Source organism: Saccoglossus kowalevskii, chromosome 1 (assembly GCF_978046115.1).
Source record: "Saccoglossus kowalevskii chromosome 1, keSacKowa6.1, whole genome shotgun sequence".
In the NCBI taxonomy this organism is placed as follows: Eukaryota; Metazoa; Hemichordata; class Enteropneusta; family Harrimaniidae; genus Saccoglossus; species Saccoglossus kowalevskii.
Window position 1 is genome coordinate 24,069,429 of NC_140641.1, and position 17,162 is coordinate 24,086,590.

At 35.4% G+C, this 17,162-nt stretch overlaps 1 protein-coding gene across 2 annotated transcripts; it reads left to right on the forward strand.

Annotated features, from left to right (window-relative positions):
• The first annotated feature begins 1,171 nt into the window (after window positions 1-1,171).
• Window positions 1,172-16,842, forward strand: LOC100378322 (leucine-rich repeat-containing protein 56-like). 2 transcript variants are annotated; one of them, XM_006818229.3, is made up of 14 exons: window positions 1,172-1,644; window positions 6,240-6,402; window positions 7,168-7,324; window positions 7,574-7,661; window positions 7,853-8,010; window positions 8,142-8,224; window positions 9,353-9,470; window positions 9,797-9,992; window positions 10,243-10,386; window positions 10,610-10,725; window positions 11,104-11,249; window positions 12,184-12,416; window positions 12,533-12,782; window positions 13,676-16,842. In XM_006818229.3, exons 2-14 carry the CDS (start codon window positions 6,362-6,364, stop codon window positions 13,851-13,853), a joined length of 1,908 nt encoding a protein of 635 aa, XP_006818292.2. In that variant the 5' UTR covers window positions 1,172-1,644; window positions 6,240-6,361; the 3' UTR covers window positions 13,854-16,842. The 2 variants fall into 2 exon arrangements, with proteins under 2 accessions (XP_006818292.2, XP_085355975.1); XM_085499849.1 differs by lacking the exon at window positions 1,172-1,644 and adding an exon at window positions 3,464-3,648.
• The last annotated feature ends 320 nt before the right edge of the window (window positions 16,843-17,162 follow it).

The following is a 17,162-nucleotide window of genomic DNA, read 5'->3' on the forward strand; positions in this document are numbered from 1 at the left end:
ATTACAACTTGAATAGCGTACGTCGTGGATTTTACAGGCAATTCGAGACACTCTAGTGTTTTTATTAATTCTTTTAGCGAATACTGCTGTTTGTTGCCAAATTAATGCTTTATTTACTGTTAAATCATACTTTTTGAATCATGTTTTTTGTTTGTTTTTTATTATTTATTAGAATCCCTTTTTTCAAAAAAAGAAGTTGGTTATCGTGATATGTATCAGTGGCGGATCCAGCAAAATGTATTGGGGGGGGGGGGGGTTCCCAAGCTTCGCTTAAGATATACGGAGTGTAAATCGCAGACAAGCTACGCGTAATCCAGATGATATGAATCGTCATGCGTTTGGGGGGGGCATGCCCCCCCCTCTGGATCTGCCACTGATATGTATACAAATAAGTAAACAAATTACATCAAATTAGTGTTAGCATTTGCACGTTATTAATTCTTCTGCCTTTACTGAAATATTGGGAGGACTTCAACTGACCAGAATTAGGCTTCCCATAAGTCGAGCCCTTTTTTCCTAGACCGTCCACTCCAGAATTAAGAAAGAATTATTCTCGCAAAATAAGAATAAACCAATAGCGAGTGAACTTTAAACAAGTCATCATACGCGAAAATCACGATCACTGATAAAGATTATGGTTATCATATTTATCATTTATTTGATATGTTTTTTAGGTGTGTGTAGATCACGGTCCGGATACTGCGATCTTACAAAAAAACGGCAAAGTGATTTTGAGTGTATTGGAAACGGTGTAAAAAGCCGACGCAAACTTGCCAGCACAAAACAGTGAAAATAAGTATGATAATTTTCGTCTCTGGCATGAAGTTAAAAGTTATACCCGCCAGCTTTTGCGTGACATAACCGTAATCGATAACATAACATAACATACTCGATAAAAATCCTAATATCGGAAAATAGCAAATTTAATGAAATCAAATGTATCAGATATGACTAACAATACCCTCACAAAGACCGACAAAAAAAGAGCAATGGACCCACAGAAAAGTGAAACAAAAGCATTTATTAAAGTTGCAAATGGTGGCGCTCGTTAGTAGACGGTGACAACTGGAGAACTGAGACACAAACAATCATACATTCCGACGGGAGACCAAAATGGCGTCTATGAGTTGTTGATCGTTGCCAACAGAAAATTGCACACACAACTCAGCCGAAACATCGCTAATTGGCACTGATATTTACCATATTCTGAGTAAGTTGACGTAAATGAACAAACTAAGAAGTATCTGTGTTGGTCAAATTGTTGCTTTTTTAAAATTTAGGTTTTCAAAAAGACATGTTTTAGTGAACACTCGTCGTCGGTCTGCTCGAGATTTCGAGAGCTGAGCCGAACATTTATTAGTGATCCTATATATTTCTTCAAAATACAACATTTTAAATATTGATGACTCCTGCCAATACAAGGAATTGTTTTGTTGCTACTGGAATACGATATGAACTCAAGGACTGCCAATGTATAGATATCTACGAAACAGAATCACCCAGCAAGTTTATTCTCAAGTTATGTACCTCGATGCCTGTTTGTGTTGAAAAACATTCTGACGTAACGACAGGTTTTTCTTGGATTTATGTTGGTGTTCCTGCCCGGAGAAGTTTTTTTATTCCAAACAACTAGCCAACACCCAGGTGAGTTAGTTAAGTTAGTTTTACAATGTTTATGGCACCTCTTTTTTCACATTATTTATGTCAAAACATTACACCCAGTGATAGTGAATATTCTCGACACAAATTTGACTATACACAGTTGGAACCAGTGGACACAGGTCAACTCGCACCAAAACCAACTCGCACCAGACCAACTCGCACCAATGCTAACTCGCACCAATGCCAACTCGCACCAAACCAACTCGCACCACCACTAATGAATTGGGCGATTTAAGAGGCATTAAGCTTTCCATCAAAAAATATATTACCAGGGTCCATAAAATCGACAATTTCCAATGTCAACCGAAAACATACTCCGCCATCTTGTTCTTGGCGTAAAACTAGTTCCAGTACTGTAGATTCATTTTTCGGCCAAAAAAAGGTATTTGTGGTCGCTAGATAGATGTTTTAGCTGGTTAAAATTATGAAAACTGCAGAACACCATAAATTTGTAGGCGGGTATCGAATCCTCGGTCTATGCGACTTTTCAGGACTGTGGGAACCGAATGAACAGCGGAAGGAGGCCAACCTACAGAACTGTACTCGGGGCTATCGCTATATATATGCTAAAACTACGTAATCCTTGTGTAAGTCGCGCATTACCAAAATTGCAGTTTCAAATACCGACGCCTGAGACGATCTACGCCAGTTATGAATGCTACACATTACCGAACCGGCAGGTTCAAATACTGACGCCTCCTACAATGGTAAAATAGCGCAATACTTGCGCAAGTCACACATTACCAAGTCGGCAGGTTCAAACGCTGACACCTTGAACAATAGTGAATCCACACCACGTTTGGTGCCGGGTTCTCTCGTAAGTATTGTGGTGCCAGGATCTCTTGTGACCAATCCGAATTCAAGTAGGGAATAGACTTCAATGTTCAATACACACATATATTTGTTAAATAATAAAGATGCAAAAACAATAATAGAAATAGCAAAATACAAAGAAAACTGTTTCAAAACAAGAGAGGTAAAACTGAAAACAATATAGTCAGCAAACTCAAGATAAGGTCATGTACATGCATTAGTAATCCAAACATTCACCAACACAAATATGGAAAAGATTCTAAATTACTTTACCATTCATTTTTTATTTTACTTTTATTTGCTTGTTTGACTGTGTGTATTTTTATTCTCATTTTATTTGTTTGTTTTTATCCACATCTGTATTGCATTTTAGTCAAAATCCCAATAGGAATACGCAATTATTTTACAGCGTTGCATAGACTAAGCTTATTTCGTATTTTTCATGATCGGCATGAGGCCGATTGGGTGGACGAACGTGAAGCTTTGAACAGCTTATCCACGATATGAAACTGTCTAGTAATCATGAATGTTGTATCAGAGAATTTACTCCGTTTTCATACACTCGTATACTACAAGCAGAGTAGGAAATCAGCAGAGTAAACTACCGTGCAACCTGTGAGTAATTGCTCTTGCTGCCGTGATAATGAGATGCGTTCAGAACTATATACAACGTAAGTCATTGTTCTATGTGTAAATATTTGTACTTGCTGGTGTGATAATCTGTTCTATTCATAACTAAACGCAGTGTTAGTCATTGTTCTACGTGTGATCTTTCCATTACTAGTACTTCGTTTGTCAGGAGAGTGACGCATTATAAGACTTTCATTGTTCCCTGCGACAAAGCACCACACTAGCATGTTTATACTGGTAAGGGTGTGTGGCGTCAGCAACCGGTCTTCCTTCGTCAGTTACCGCTAGTGGTGTCACATTTACTTATGATAAGCATTTGTCATATTCTATTTACAGATATCACAAAAGATCATGAGTTTGGGGCCAAGCTTATTTAATGAAATGGATCTGTTTTTTAAAGGCGACGGCCTTGGGATAATGTTAATCCTCCGTTCACAACGTACAAAAAAATGCACACGTACACGTGATTTTTAATAAATATTAAGTACAGACTGAACAAAAATTATTTAACAGACATTTGAACAACAGCAGTTCAATCCATCAGTAAGTATATATGTCAACATGTTCTCCAAGAATGGATTCTCCCCCCAAATCTATATTTGTACAACTATTGTCCGTATCATTTCCTGTGTATAAATCTCACTTGGTACGTTCACGTTACGGGATCTCGGAACGTGCCGACATTTTTAATTCTTCGTGTTTGTAGAGGGATTATAGCAGTTACGTTCACGTTTTTGGGGATCCGCTTAGGACCGAATCGGCTCGTGCCGAAATCCCGCCTTCATTCGTCGATATGTTATTTGGCCCAAACAAGGAAAACGATACGCATATGATTATAATACTAATTGCTATAGTGAAATTATGTTCATTTGTTGTTATAGTATTCAATGTTGGGCATCGTGCACATAAACGGTGGAGAAGATTAAAAACAATTACTAGTATTTGTTCACGTCAATCACGCCGATAACATTCTACTACAACAACCGACCATATATGGCTGAACTTCCCTCCATCGTCTTGTCACACCAGTATGAATCAGTATATGTTCTCTTATATTTACCACCGAGAGGTTGATTTCGGCTGTGCGAAGCGTTCAGGCAGCAAATCTTGGCATGTAATACTAGTAAGTTACGGTCCAACGCATCCATCGGGACCGAGATCGATTTTTTTTCCGGCACGTGCCGACTCGGCACCAAAACATCGATTGAAGTTTATATTATTTTGCCGCTAATAATTTTCAAGAACTCCGATGTTATGTAATTTCTATGGTATATTATTTCGCCGTTAATAATTTCAAGAACTCCGATGTAGTGTAATTTCTATCGTATATTATTTCGCCGTTAATAATTTCAAGAACTCCGATGTAGTGTAATTTCTATCGTATATTATTTCGCCGTTAATAATTTCAAGAATTCCGATGTAGTGTAATTTCTATCATATTATTTCGCCGTTAATAATTTCAAGAACTCCGATGTTATGTAATTTCTATCGTATATTATTTCGCCCGTTAAGACACATACATTGAATAAACATGATACTAGTTTTTGAATGTACTACAGTAGTCTTCCATTGTCTGTCGTCGACCCCCGCCACCACGCACTCCATCAGCGCCCCGATGGCGGACTTCTTGTCGGGTTTCAGTCAGTTTCACATTTGATCGTGATTAATTCGATATAAATGCAGCTCTTTACCAGAAATCGCCTGCAGTCCGTTTTCTTTGAGTTTAAAAATGACCTACAGTAGGGTCGGCATAGTTAGTCAGTCGCCGGTACGTTCGCCTCACATTCATAGGCGGTTGTACCGGTTGCCGCTGATTAACTAAGCAGACCCTACTTAAGGTATTTTTTTATTATCCAAGAAACGTCCCTAGCAACAAAGGGACAAAGCGAACCACACAAATGCTTAGAAATATGATCGTGTAGCGAGTTGGTTTGGTGCGAGTTGACATTGGTGCGAGTTAACATTGGTGCGAGTTGGTATGGTGCGAGTTGGTATGGTGCGAGTTGGTTTTGGTGCGAGTTGGATCGAAATCTGCACCAGTGACTATATATTTATATTTATAAGAGGAAAGGGAATCTTCATGTTGCATATGTTATAATGTAGTAGAAATTTACTAAAAATCTCATGAATTAGTAAAAATAACGTTGAGATGTAAATGGGAAATTATTTACTTATTGACTCTTACACAATCCATAGAGAGAATGGAAATGGTCACAAGGTACAAGAAAAAAACAATACTGTAAAATACTTTATTTTCACTTGGAATTAATTTTCGCTGAAGGAATGATTCAGTGAAAAAAAAAATCAAGCGAATATTCTTTTTTTCCTATATTTCACATTTAACTCATCAAAAATCAGTGAAAATAAAATAAAACGCCAGCTAAAATAAAATATTTCACAGTATGCTTGATAACAAAATACAATCACTAAATTACTAAATAATACAAAATCACTAAAATACTAAATAATGTAACTTTGTATATTTTCCAGTCAACTTCATGCAATTATTCATGATTGACATGGCAAACACACTCCTCAGCTAGATAGATGCTCACTAGTTCATGCATTAGACGTAAATTCACAAATTGATGGATGTTTTTTTTGTGTGTTTTTTTCATGATTTTGTGAGCAGCTTTTTCATGACAATGTACAAGAAACCTGAATATGGGTGTGCATAGTACATGCAATATCTCCACGTTAGGTTTTAGGTTTATACCGAAATTTGTTTTAGCATTAAGACTTTGGTATCTGCAACATTCAGGGTTTGAAACATTGTAAAAGTTTATTGACTAGTGAGGTATTCAAAATGGTAACACATGGTTAAACTACACTCTTCTGTTGAATACAAATACCTATCAATCAATAAAGTTAGTCAGTAAAACTCGTAGAGGTAACTTTGCTGAGTGATCAATATGACAATTAAGCCTTCTATATCATAACATCTATATGTATCGCTTCACTTGTATTTCCTGGCATACATGTAGTAATGTCCGTTACTTGTCCCGATCATTTATTTTTACCATTCTTATACATTTAAACATGTTTGACAACATCTGAAGGCTGTGCCCTTTTTTAATGTTTCTCATCCACAATTCATCATCTTTGCAATTCATTACATGTTCTTTTATATGCAGGTATAAACTATCTTGGATTCTAAAAACACACAATAGTGCTGGCAATTCTTAGGGTGGAATCATCAAGCTAACTATCCTGTCTTTCATCGATGTACATTTAAGTGTTTCGTGTATATATACAAATGACAGCAATAATCACATCTAGAGTTATGGAATCACCTGAGTAAGTATTCAAGTCTTTCTAGATTAGAGTAGTTTCATTTTAAAATGAATTAGTCCCAATAAAATGTCTACAACATGTACCCCACAGGTTACATTGACATTGAAGTTACTCACTCACTACTGTGTCATCGCTCTGTCACCACTGTGATATTGATTTTGATCATCTGTTGTCGTGTATTTCTCACTTGTGAAATGTTTGGAAAATGTTTTTGTATTATACCTTTGCTTGATGGCAGGTCTGTCTTGTTGTTGGCTCTGTTTAAAAAAATTGTTTTTTTTTTTGGGGGGGGGGGGTTTACAATAACTCAAAAAGTTTTTATTCAATCTATTTCAAAATTGTATATTTTATGAAGCAGTTTGGAATTTCGATCAAGTTGATTTTGTTGTGTTCTATGTATATTGGTGAAATTTCACTTAATCTTGTGGTTAGGAACAATTTATTATATAATTTCGATGACCTCATTGTTCATGCTCGTTTTTGCTTCGAATTGTTCCAAAATTGTTTCTGTCCTCAAAGCATTAACACAATCTGCAACATTGTCAGAAATGTTGAATGTTGTTGTCTGCCATTTGAGTTCCAGTGATCTACTGGTTTTTCGACAAATTATTGGTCAGGGTCAGTGTATCTGTTGGGAGGGTAGGGTCTTTGTGTTATAGATTTTTTTTGCATATTATCTGATTACAAAATGTATCATGTAAATATTATTCTGATGGACCAGCAGTGCTCAATAGCATTAAATCCTGTTTTTTTTACATTTTATTTAAGTTTACAAGTAATTAATATTGATAGCAGACCCGGTACCTCGTATCAGCGCCATGCTGTACATATAACGGAATATCAAGATTTCCGAGTTAACCCAGAACCAATTGTCCTTGAAGAAACTGATATATTGTTAGAAGAGTACCTATCACCGTTAAAATTGGTAATTATAGTCATTCCCTGTGCTCCGGTATGCAGAATGTTGTCGGTGATCCCTGTTTATGCTACAATTCAAAGTAACATGAAAAAAATACAGTCTATGTAATTGTTTCAGTACAATGTAGCACAACATAGTTATCATTCTGAAATAATTACTTGTTCGAGAATGGAAATTATATGAAGTTGAGCTTCTGTATCTTTTGTTATCACTGATAATCATGTGTATACTGAGGTGGTGGTATTTTCTTTTCAGAAAAACTTAACAGGCGTTGATGACTTAGACGATGTAAAGTTTCTAGAAATGAGAGTTGATACCACAGAAACAAGCTTAGGCAATTTTGGTGAGTCATTTCTTGTGTATCGTGCATACTCTTATGTTATATTTAATGCATAGATGTGTGTTTTCTACACTTGAGTTTGAATTGTATAGATCATTATATAATTAAAGCATTATTTCATGAAGAGTAATAGTTCATTGCAGTACATCTCAATTCAGTACACTCGTTTCTGACTTGCTATTCTTTGATGACAGGTTCCATGTTACCAAATTTAAAGCAATTGAAATTAAATGACAGTATAATCGCATCCGTCCGAGACCTAGGCACATCATTACGTAATTTAACAGTTTTGTGGATGGGAAGATGTGGCTTGACAGACCTAGATGGAATCAGCTCTATGTCCAATTTACAGGTAAATCACCATGAGTTATGTTGATGATATTTTCCAAATTTGAATGACCTTTAATTCTACCTACCATGTGTTTTCTCTGAATCAAAGATACTGGGAAATAAGCTTGTTTACTGTGTTACCTTTCATTGTAGGAACTTTACCTTGCCTACAATGAATTGACCGATGTCAGCCCTTGCAGTATGTTAGATAATTTACAACTTCTGGACGTAGAAGGGTAAGTTACTCGCAGTATCTTTTCTAAATTGAGGTAAAAAATGTTTTTTGTTTTTTTTTCATCTTTTTTTGATTTTATAATGTCTATGGAATAACTAGGTGGTCAAATAATCACTTTTATAGACTCCTAACTAATTCTGTATTACTAGCCTCAGCCAGAATTTTAAGTTTCAAATACCGGTAATGGTATAAAAGAACTGAAATTCCATATTACTATCTTTCATACCATGTTGTATACAATGTATTTATTGGAAACTGCGAACAACTGTGTAAAAAGTTTGTTATCATTTTAGTACAACAAAAATTCATTGAAATTACTCCTGGTAACTTCTGCAATTCAGATAGTGCAAACCTTCTATTGCTGTGATGAACAAAACAACCCGTCTGGCAATATTGCTGTGTTCCTGCCTACTGCTATAATACATATATATATATGTAGTTTGTAAACATGTAATCATAATATTTCAACAAAGTCACTTCTTCTGTGGTGCCTCATATCTTGTTAAGGTTTCATTTTTGACCTCGAAACAGGTTATTCGCATGTGAATAGGTAGTAGAGTTTGAAATCTCAGAACATGCAGAGTGCCAGGACCAGGTTGGCATGATTTGAAATGTGTGTGTATGATCAGGAGTCAACACATATGCTGAAAATAACTTAATCTCTGTCCCAATAGAGAATCGGATTAAAACTTCAAGATCGTCTGTCTGAATGCTCGACGCAAGCTCAAATTGCATCCTCAGCAGTAAACTTAAGAGAATACATAATACTTCCTGAAGTTTCCTATGACAGCTATGTTGTCCAAATCACCTTGGTGGCTTGAATAGCAGCTGTCACTATGAACACAATGAATGCAGAATCTTATTACAATGCCTAAGCGACAAAAAAAAATAGTTCTTCAAATTTTGTTGTCTGTTCCTTTGCACAATGATAAATTAATAATAAATACAATAACAGCTAATAGCATTAGACATGTGTGCAGAACATGCGTATTGTCTGCCTTGTTTGGGACTCTAATTGATGAATGAGTGAGCGATTATTGCACAAACCAGTGGGTCCCAATGCAAATATGAAAAACTTATTATAGAAGTTATTGTATAAAATATCTGACTGATTATTTTCTTTATTCAGTAATAATATAGATGATATAGCACAGGTGGAGTTTCTAGCATTATGCTCTAATTTACACACATTAACACTGGAAGGTAATCCTGTATGTTTATCACCAACAACTGATTATAATCCCAAGGTAAAATGTTTGTTTTTTTAAACTTCATTTAGTCGTACAGTTTTATTGGAGTGTCATGTGTCTATTATATTAAAAATCTAAGGGTCTGAATTTCAAAGAAATATGTGCTTAACAGTTTTGACACATGATTAGTCCTTTTGAAATTTCACTTGTAGTTTTGGGAGACAGTGTGGTACAGTTTCAAAATGAATTCTTTGCACTCCATCATATCTATGCATCTGATGTGCCCATTTTTGTATGCTATTCTTTTTGGGAAATTTCATTTAAAACATACATTTATAGGTGTGTATAACATTGAGTTCAACAAATGTTTTTTTATCTCACAGGAGAGTGGTAGGTTTGATTACAGGGCAAGTATCAAAAAAGCTCTTCCCAGCATAGTTATTTTAGATGAAGAGGCATTGGATGTGGTCAGTTCAAGTCTAGGAAAAGCACATGTAAATCAAAGCACAGATTGGTTGATAGTCAATCATGCAATCAAAGATTATACCGATTCTACTGAAAGCTTGGAAGATTCTGTAGGTATGTCCCTGATATTAAATCCCAGGTATTATCCTTACAAAGATTTTAATGTGGTGTACCTTATTTGCTAATTTAAATGCAACCTGATCAGTGTTTAAGCATTATTTTTGTGGAATTTTCTCAGTCAGGTGCTCAGGTTTCTTGGTGAAATTAAGCATTCTTTAAGACATGGATTAGATCGGAGATATGTACTTGACCCATTTACTACCATATTAATACACAATGAATTTTTTTTTTTTTTAAATCACAGATAGTGGAAGACCAGGAAGCTCAAAGGGGAGGCCGTCCTCAGCAACCGGTAGGAGGCCTGTCACATCAGGTGGTAGATCAGCTACAAGACTTGGAACAGCAGCCGGTAGAAGATCTGGTGCTTCTGATAGACCAAGTTCTAGTGGTGAGTATTTTTAAAACTTAAATTGAGCTTTTAGGCGTTTGTTAATTCGTGACCATTGCTGCATACCATGTCTCGCCTTTGGGTCCCCTGCAATGATACGCTATGATACGATTGGCCGCCGCTGTTTTCTGTTAATGCAAAAAGAAAGCCTAGAATACAAATAGTCAACAATGGCCACTGCATGATAGAAATGAATTGTTGTATTTCTGTGTTTCTTGTTCAGGATCTGATGTACAGGTGGTACAGGACGACTCCAGTGATTTAACGCATGGTAATAGTTCGCCATTATGTGGCAATCCCATAAGGGCATTAAGACAAAGAAAAAAATACACAAGTCCGGTAAGTGTTTGACATCACATTTGTCGTGGAAAGAATGGAGGTGAAAGAAAATCAGTGAAATATCAAACGATCATTTCAATGTCATTGATCAACTATGGATTGGACTAGAAAAAATTAAAAATGATAGAATCTACATTCACATATTTGTTTGTTTTTAATATTTTTATACTGCTCATGGATTTAAGCCAACTTTTACTATCGTTTTTTTCAATCAATGACTTTCACAGTGATTGCTTTGCACTATCAGTTAATAGCTTTGACATGAATTAGCCCAATTTGTCACTGGGCATCTCATGCTATTAACTCATCTGCACTTAATATTGAAAAATATTTTACTACTGCATGGAAATAATAAATTGTTTTGTTTATTTTCTTCAGGAGATTCCATATGCACCTGCTCCTAATTTATTTTCACAGTATCATCACAAACCAGAGCATTCATATGATCTAGAAGAGGAAATAGACAATGACTCAAAGGAAGATGTCTTTGATGAACTTAGGGAATGGAAGAAAGATTATGAAAAGTAAGTACATTTATTTTTGAATACATCTATGGGTATAGCCTCAACACAACAACTTCCTGACTGGGACTCTGTTGAAACAGTATAGCTATGTATTACCTGGTACACTGCTTTTACAATGTGTCTTTCCTGAAAATAATATGAATGTAAGTTTTATTACCGGTATTTCACCTTATCACTGTATACTGTAAAAAAGATTGATCGATCACCTAAAGAATGTTCTGATCGGCATTGTCTTGTTACATCACTGCCCACACTATGTGGACAATCAGTGTAGTCAGTGCAAGTAGTGCAGAATGCAAGACAGTTAGCAATGGGCCGATGCATAATGCGTGAAAGGCACTGATCAAATGATTCGATTTTAAACTTGAATTTCTCATTTCTAGTTCAATGTTAAATGCCAATCTTTCAGAAGGGAATACGGCATTGAGATACCCTTACCTTATCAAAATTTACATCAAATGTGTATAGCACTTTATTAATTTTGTGTTTTTTGAACCCAAAGCGATGTTTCGATGCTTCTATGACTTTTGTTAGTTCTGTTCTACGTTATATTTCATAGTGAAAATTTGTCTATTTATGTCATTCTTTTTCAACCTTGTTACTTCAATCTGTGTTATGTAAATATATGTAGCGAGTTGTGTCCATGGTCAAACTATGTCATATTTTAATAATGCAGTAAATGCAATTTTTGGTTATGTGTGCTTCTATATTAAAGAGATTCACTTCTAATTGAGCAAATATTGTGTGCAGATATAGGCTGTAATTCTAGGGATGTAAAACAATAATAGTGTCAATTTAACATACCCAGACTCTGAGGTTCAAGAAGTATTAACAATTCTAGCTTCTGTGGTAGTCATTGTGATAGTTCTGATGTCATGAGGTAGAATGTAAGATGGTCTGGACTGTATTTCAATTTAATTTTTTACCAATATAGACACATGGCAGAAAGGTTGACTGGATCACAAGCACAAGTTTTAAAAATTACACACAGTGATGACAGCGACTCTTCAAGTAATGAAGATAATGATACTGGAATTGAAACTTCACCTCCCAACTCTGTGTCACCAGATTCTGGAACCCGGGTCTATTCACCTCCAACATCTTTAACACCAAGACAGCCATCTTCCAATGTGCCACCTAAGCTTCCAGCCAGACCTAAATCAGCAGGTAAGACTGGGTAAATCGGTAAATTCACATATATAAGTTTTGCATCGTCATACTCACTCAGGTTTTAAAATGAATTGTGTGTATGGTGACTCTTTCTTACATGTTATGCATTATAGGTGGATTTCATCTCAGGAAGTATCGTATGTCATCATCAACGGGTGTCCCCATGCCCGTTGACATAGACGGCACATTGGAATCACGACTGAAAAACTTAAGATTGAGAACGGATGAAGAGGTTGTTTTATCAGACAAGGAAGATGTCAATAGTCCTAATTCACCATCTTTTGAAGGAAATCCTGCATTGCCATTGGGTTCTGTGAATGACAGGCCATATTCTGGTCCAGTTGTAAGCAATAGAAAATTCAAGTAAGTATTAATAATGGCACTGTTCGTTTATGCTCTGGTATAAATTTCATTGTTTGAACATTAATCCTGAGGTTGGTGCCTTGACACTGACTTGGTCTCAAAGTTTTGAATCTGGGCATGTTGTTGAGTTATTTCCAAGTACTGTTATTACTAGGTGATTTTTAGTCATGCGTGCAACATGTGGAAGTAATGTAATCGGGTCTTGTAAATCACAAGGTGTGTGAGTGGATTATTGGAACAAACACTATCTATGCTATGACTGAACTAAAAATAAATTAGTGTACATGGCAAAGTAGACAATGTTTAAGCCAGACAAGCCAGATTGAATATGAAGCAAAAAATTGCTTAACGGTTGACTGCACTGCGAGATTTTCACAAATTGTGAGATGTATACACATCTTCCAAACTGCGTTCATAGCTGTTGTTCATTGTAAGGATCATTTGTTTCAATATTTTCTTTGATGACTTTGCGTTTTACATTATTTTACATTAAAGGAAGTCCAAGATGAGTATAAAATATTTAAACTTTTTGGCACCAAGATTTCATGACAAAAAAATCTGATGAATAAGTTGTTTTTTGTCTGGCTTTATAATAAGTAATGTGCATCATGGCCTCACTATACCATCTATAGTGATGACGTCAGTTCAGCAGTGTGCGAAATTCAAACTAGTGCAAACAGCACTGAACTGCTTAGCTTTATGCCAAGATACACTACATTTGAGTTACAGACTGTAAATTATTTCCTTACCTTATAGTCACTAAGAAAGTTTGCTTGAACAAATTATTTCGTTATTATGGGATGCATATTTAGTAATATGACAACAACACAGATGTGTTGCTGGATTTAAAGACGGGAAACATGCAGTAATAATGTTTTTTATATCCGCCTCAGGTCAGATATAGTTGTTAACAAGACACAACCAAAAATAATAGACCAGAGTCAGCCTGTCATCAGAGCATCTACATTGACACCGCCCACATTAGCGCAGAGATTTGCTGGTCTAGCCAGACCATCGACAGCCAGAGCTGCTTTACAAAGGCTACCAAATAAACCAATGAAACCAGTTTAAAGACTAAATATTATGATGTGCATTGTTTTGTAGTCGTGGGATTGTGTCAAGCAATTCAACCCAGAGGTTGTATAAAACATTCAAGGCATTTTTACTGTAAAATGATGATGATGATGATGTTGTTGATGATGATGATGATGATGATGATGATGATGTTGATGATGATGATGATGATGATGTTGCTTTATCAAATGCTTGTTTGCCTTTGAAGGTGAACAATAACCAGAAACATGCACTAACTCGGATATCACGTGAACGACGTTGATTGAATATCCGCTGTACTCTCCATAGTGGCAATACCATTCACTCTCAATACAGTCAAGCAAGCTCATGTATGATTGTATGCATTTCTTGACTCAAGCTTCTAGTGTTTCTACTTTGTATAGCTCATGTGATTGGCTTTCTAACTTGTATGCATTATGTAAATATTGGTATTATCGTCAACATTGATAAATTCTCAGATGTACAATATGTCCAATGATTTTAAGTCTTTTGGGGGGAAATTTTTGTAGCATTATCATAGTTGAGTGTGTGTGTGTACAATGAAAGTCCACATTTTCCACAATGTGAGACCCACACATGATTACTGTAATGCTCTTCAGTCAATCACTATTTACTGTATTTTTGTATTATGTCCATACATGCTGTAAGATTTAATCTCAGTTGTCACTGTTCCCTCCCAGTTGGATGTCATGATTTCTGAAAGACAAAAGCTTACCTGAAAGATGTTAGGTGGAACACATGATCACATATACTGATTTCCGTCCAATCTTCACATTCCTAGCGGACCTAGGATCTTGTTTTAATTTATTGTAAATGTTATTATTTTGTGTGTGTTTGTAAATAATCTATGAAGATGCATTGCAGTTGTGTTCATTCCCTGTAAAGTTCCTCCTAGATCCATACATTGGTATGCAAGGACACGTTAGCTTTATCCCTTTCAGATGTATCAAACTTGGCATTTTTTTATTCAAAAATTTATTCAAATATAGACGTAAACATGTATGTAAATTTTCCTGTGACATAGCGTATGTTGACAATATTTTTTTGAAAAATAACATTTTATGTTGTGTTGTGGGTACGTTGATCACTGAAGTCAATTTCTATATACTTATATATTTCTTGCTGTATCATTTCATGATATTTCTGTATGCAAACATTATTCACTAAATTAAAATTTCAAATATGGATTAAACTGTAACATTTTAAATACACTTTAAAAGGTGGTGCTATATTTTCAATTTTTTTTTTCCCATAATTGCTCCATACTCAAGACTAGCCGTTTCCTTTTATGTGTTTTTTTTGTTTGTTTTTTTGATGTGCTTTAAATACAGTGTTGTTATCTATATGAATTACAAACTATAAACACATACTCTATGTAGAGTATATTTCAGCCACAGAGGAAATTTTTTCTTCAATTTAGTTGAGCTGTATTGTACAACAATTTTTTTTTATTTTAGTTTTAAAGGGTTGTGGTCATCATGCACGCGTTTTGACTTTGTGTAACAAACATGCATTTCACACATGTTGTATATGTTGCTATGGGACCCCATATCAAACCAGAGTAGACGTGGGTTGACGACCACTGCCCTTTGAATATATATTTCAACACGTGGTATAAGATATCAAGGAGTCATTAAAGGCAAAGTTATCACTAAATGTTTTAGTTTGTATGTCTTGCTGATTGGACTCTTAAAACTACTTAAAAGTATAAATACAAAATTACATTTAGTTCTTGAGTTAAAGCGGGGGAGTCGTCACCTGTGCATGCGTCAGATGGCCATAGCGTGTGTTATCGTCGCTTGGGACTCAATTCCCACGTGTGCGCAGGGGGCAACCCTCCTACTTTAACACAAATTTAGTAACGAAGCCATGCATATATACAAAGTGGCTGCCATTATACTCCCATGGTGCATCTGGCTGGAAACTTCTTTTGTAAAATCATTGACTTGTTTTCTAAGTTCTATGGTAAAATTGAAGAAAGTCAGGGTTTTGCTACAAAAAATTACTTCCGAGAACATTCATAGTGCTTTTCAAGAGTCTTTGGATATATGATGGTATGATTATAGTAGTTGTGGATATTTCAATGCTTTTCAGTGCAGCTGAACACCTGGCGGTCATCTTGGTTTATTGTTAGTTCAAATTCCATTGCTAAGCTTTTGAATACTGTTACAATGTGCATGGATTCCCAAAGATTGCTTGTGTCTTGAATTACTGCAAGCCAGACATTTGAAACTAAGCAGAACCCTCTTAATCTTTTTTTTTTGCCAGCGAAATACATGCAAATTAAAGTTCTATCAATGCTGAATGCAATACTGCCCTCAATCACACTTTGAGAATCCAATCGTTCTTGCACACAGACTACAACAATGGTGATGCCGACTTTCAGATTAATGTTTAACAAACATCTATTTAAAATAATTATTTCAACTTCACACAAGAATGCCACTGAAGAGATTTGAATAATGATTATGTACTACATCAAGTAGTAATAATGTACACAAGGTTTCTCTGTAAATGTATACAATTGGGTATGTTATGTATTGGGTATGTTTGTATAAAACAAATAGATTTCCAGGGTGTGCAGTTATTCTAAATTACTGAAATTGGCTTTACCCAGTATTGTTTCAAAATGTACAACTAAGATATTAACTATCTGCTTTGTTTTCAAATTTTACGACCCTTTTTTGTGTTTAATGTCTTGCAAATCAGATGTGATATGTATTCAAACTTGAAATCAATGTCAATGACGAGATGTTTTAATCCACCATGGAGGTATAAACTGTTTATACCTCCATGAATCCACCAATTAAACACTGATCTAAAACATACCAAATTGTTTTTTCCCCTATACATTGTATATTTACTGACAAAAAAAATGACTTCCACAAATTGCCCTGTTGCATTCATGATATTTTTTATAGCTAACAACTGCTAACTTTGTACATATAGTATTTGTACAATAAATAGTGTCTAAGTTGCAAAATAATAGTTTTTTTTTTTTGCTCTGATGTACAAATCAATACCCTTACCTGAATCTGCTGACCAATCAGAATTTACCTTCATTATAATAGGGATAAATCACATTGACCTTATAATAGCAATGGGGTTCACAAAATACAAGCAGTGTATGAAGGGTATATGAATGGAATGAACATCAGGTCGACATGCAGGAAGGAAAGTATTTATTGTAATGGCGCCCTCACTGGTGAAAATGTGTTATACTGTCTATTCCCCCCACCTCCAAGATTTTGAGATGCAATGTAATTGCAAGTTCCATTTTTTTTAAACAAAAGAAGCATTGAATAA

Coding starts and splice junctions, on each gene's coding strand:
- LOC100378322 (XM_006818229.3), top strand. CDS start 6,362: ATGACAGCAATAATCACATCTAGAGTTATGGAATCACCTGA. Junction 8,225..9,352: donor CAACTTCTGGACGTAGAAGG/GTAAGTTACTCG, acceptor TTCTTTATTCAG/TAATAATATAGATGATATAG. Junction 10,726..11,103: donor GAAAAAAATACACAAGTCCG/GTAAGTGTTTGA, acceptor TATTTTCTTCAG/GAGATTCCATATGCACCTGC.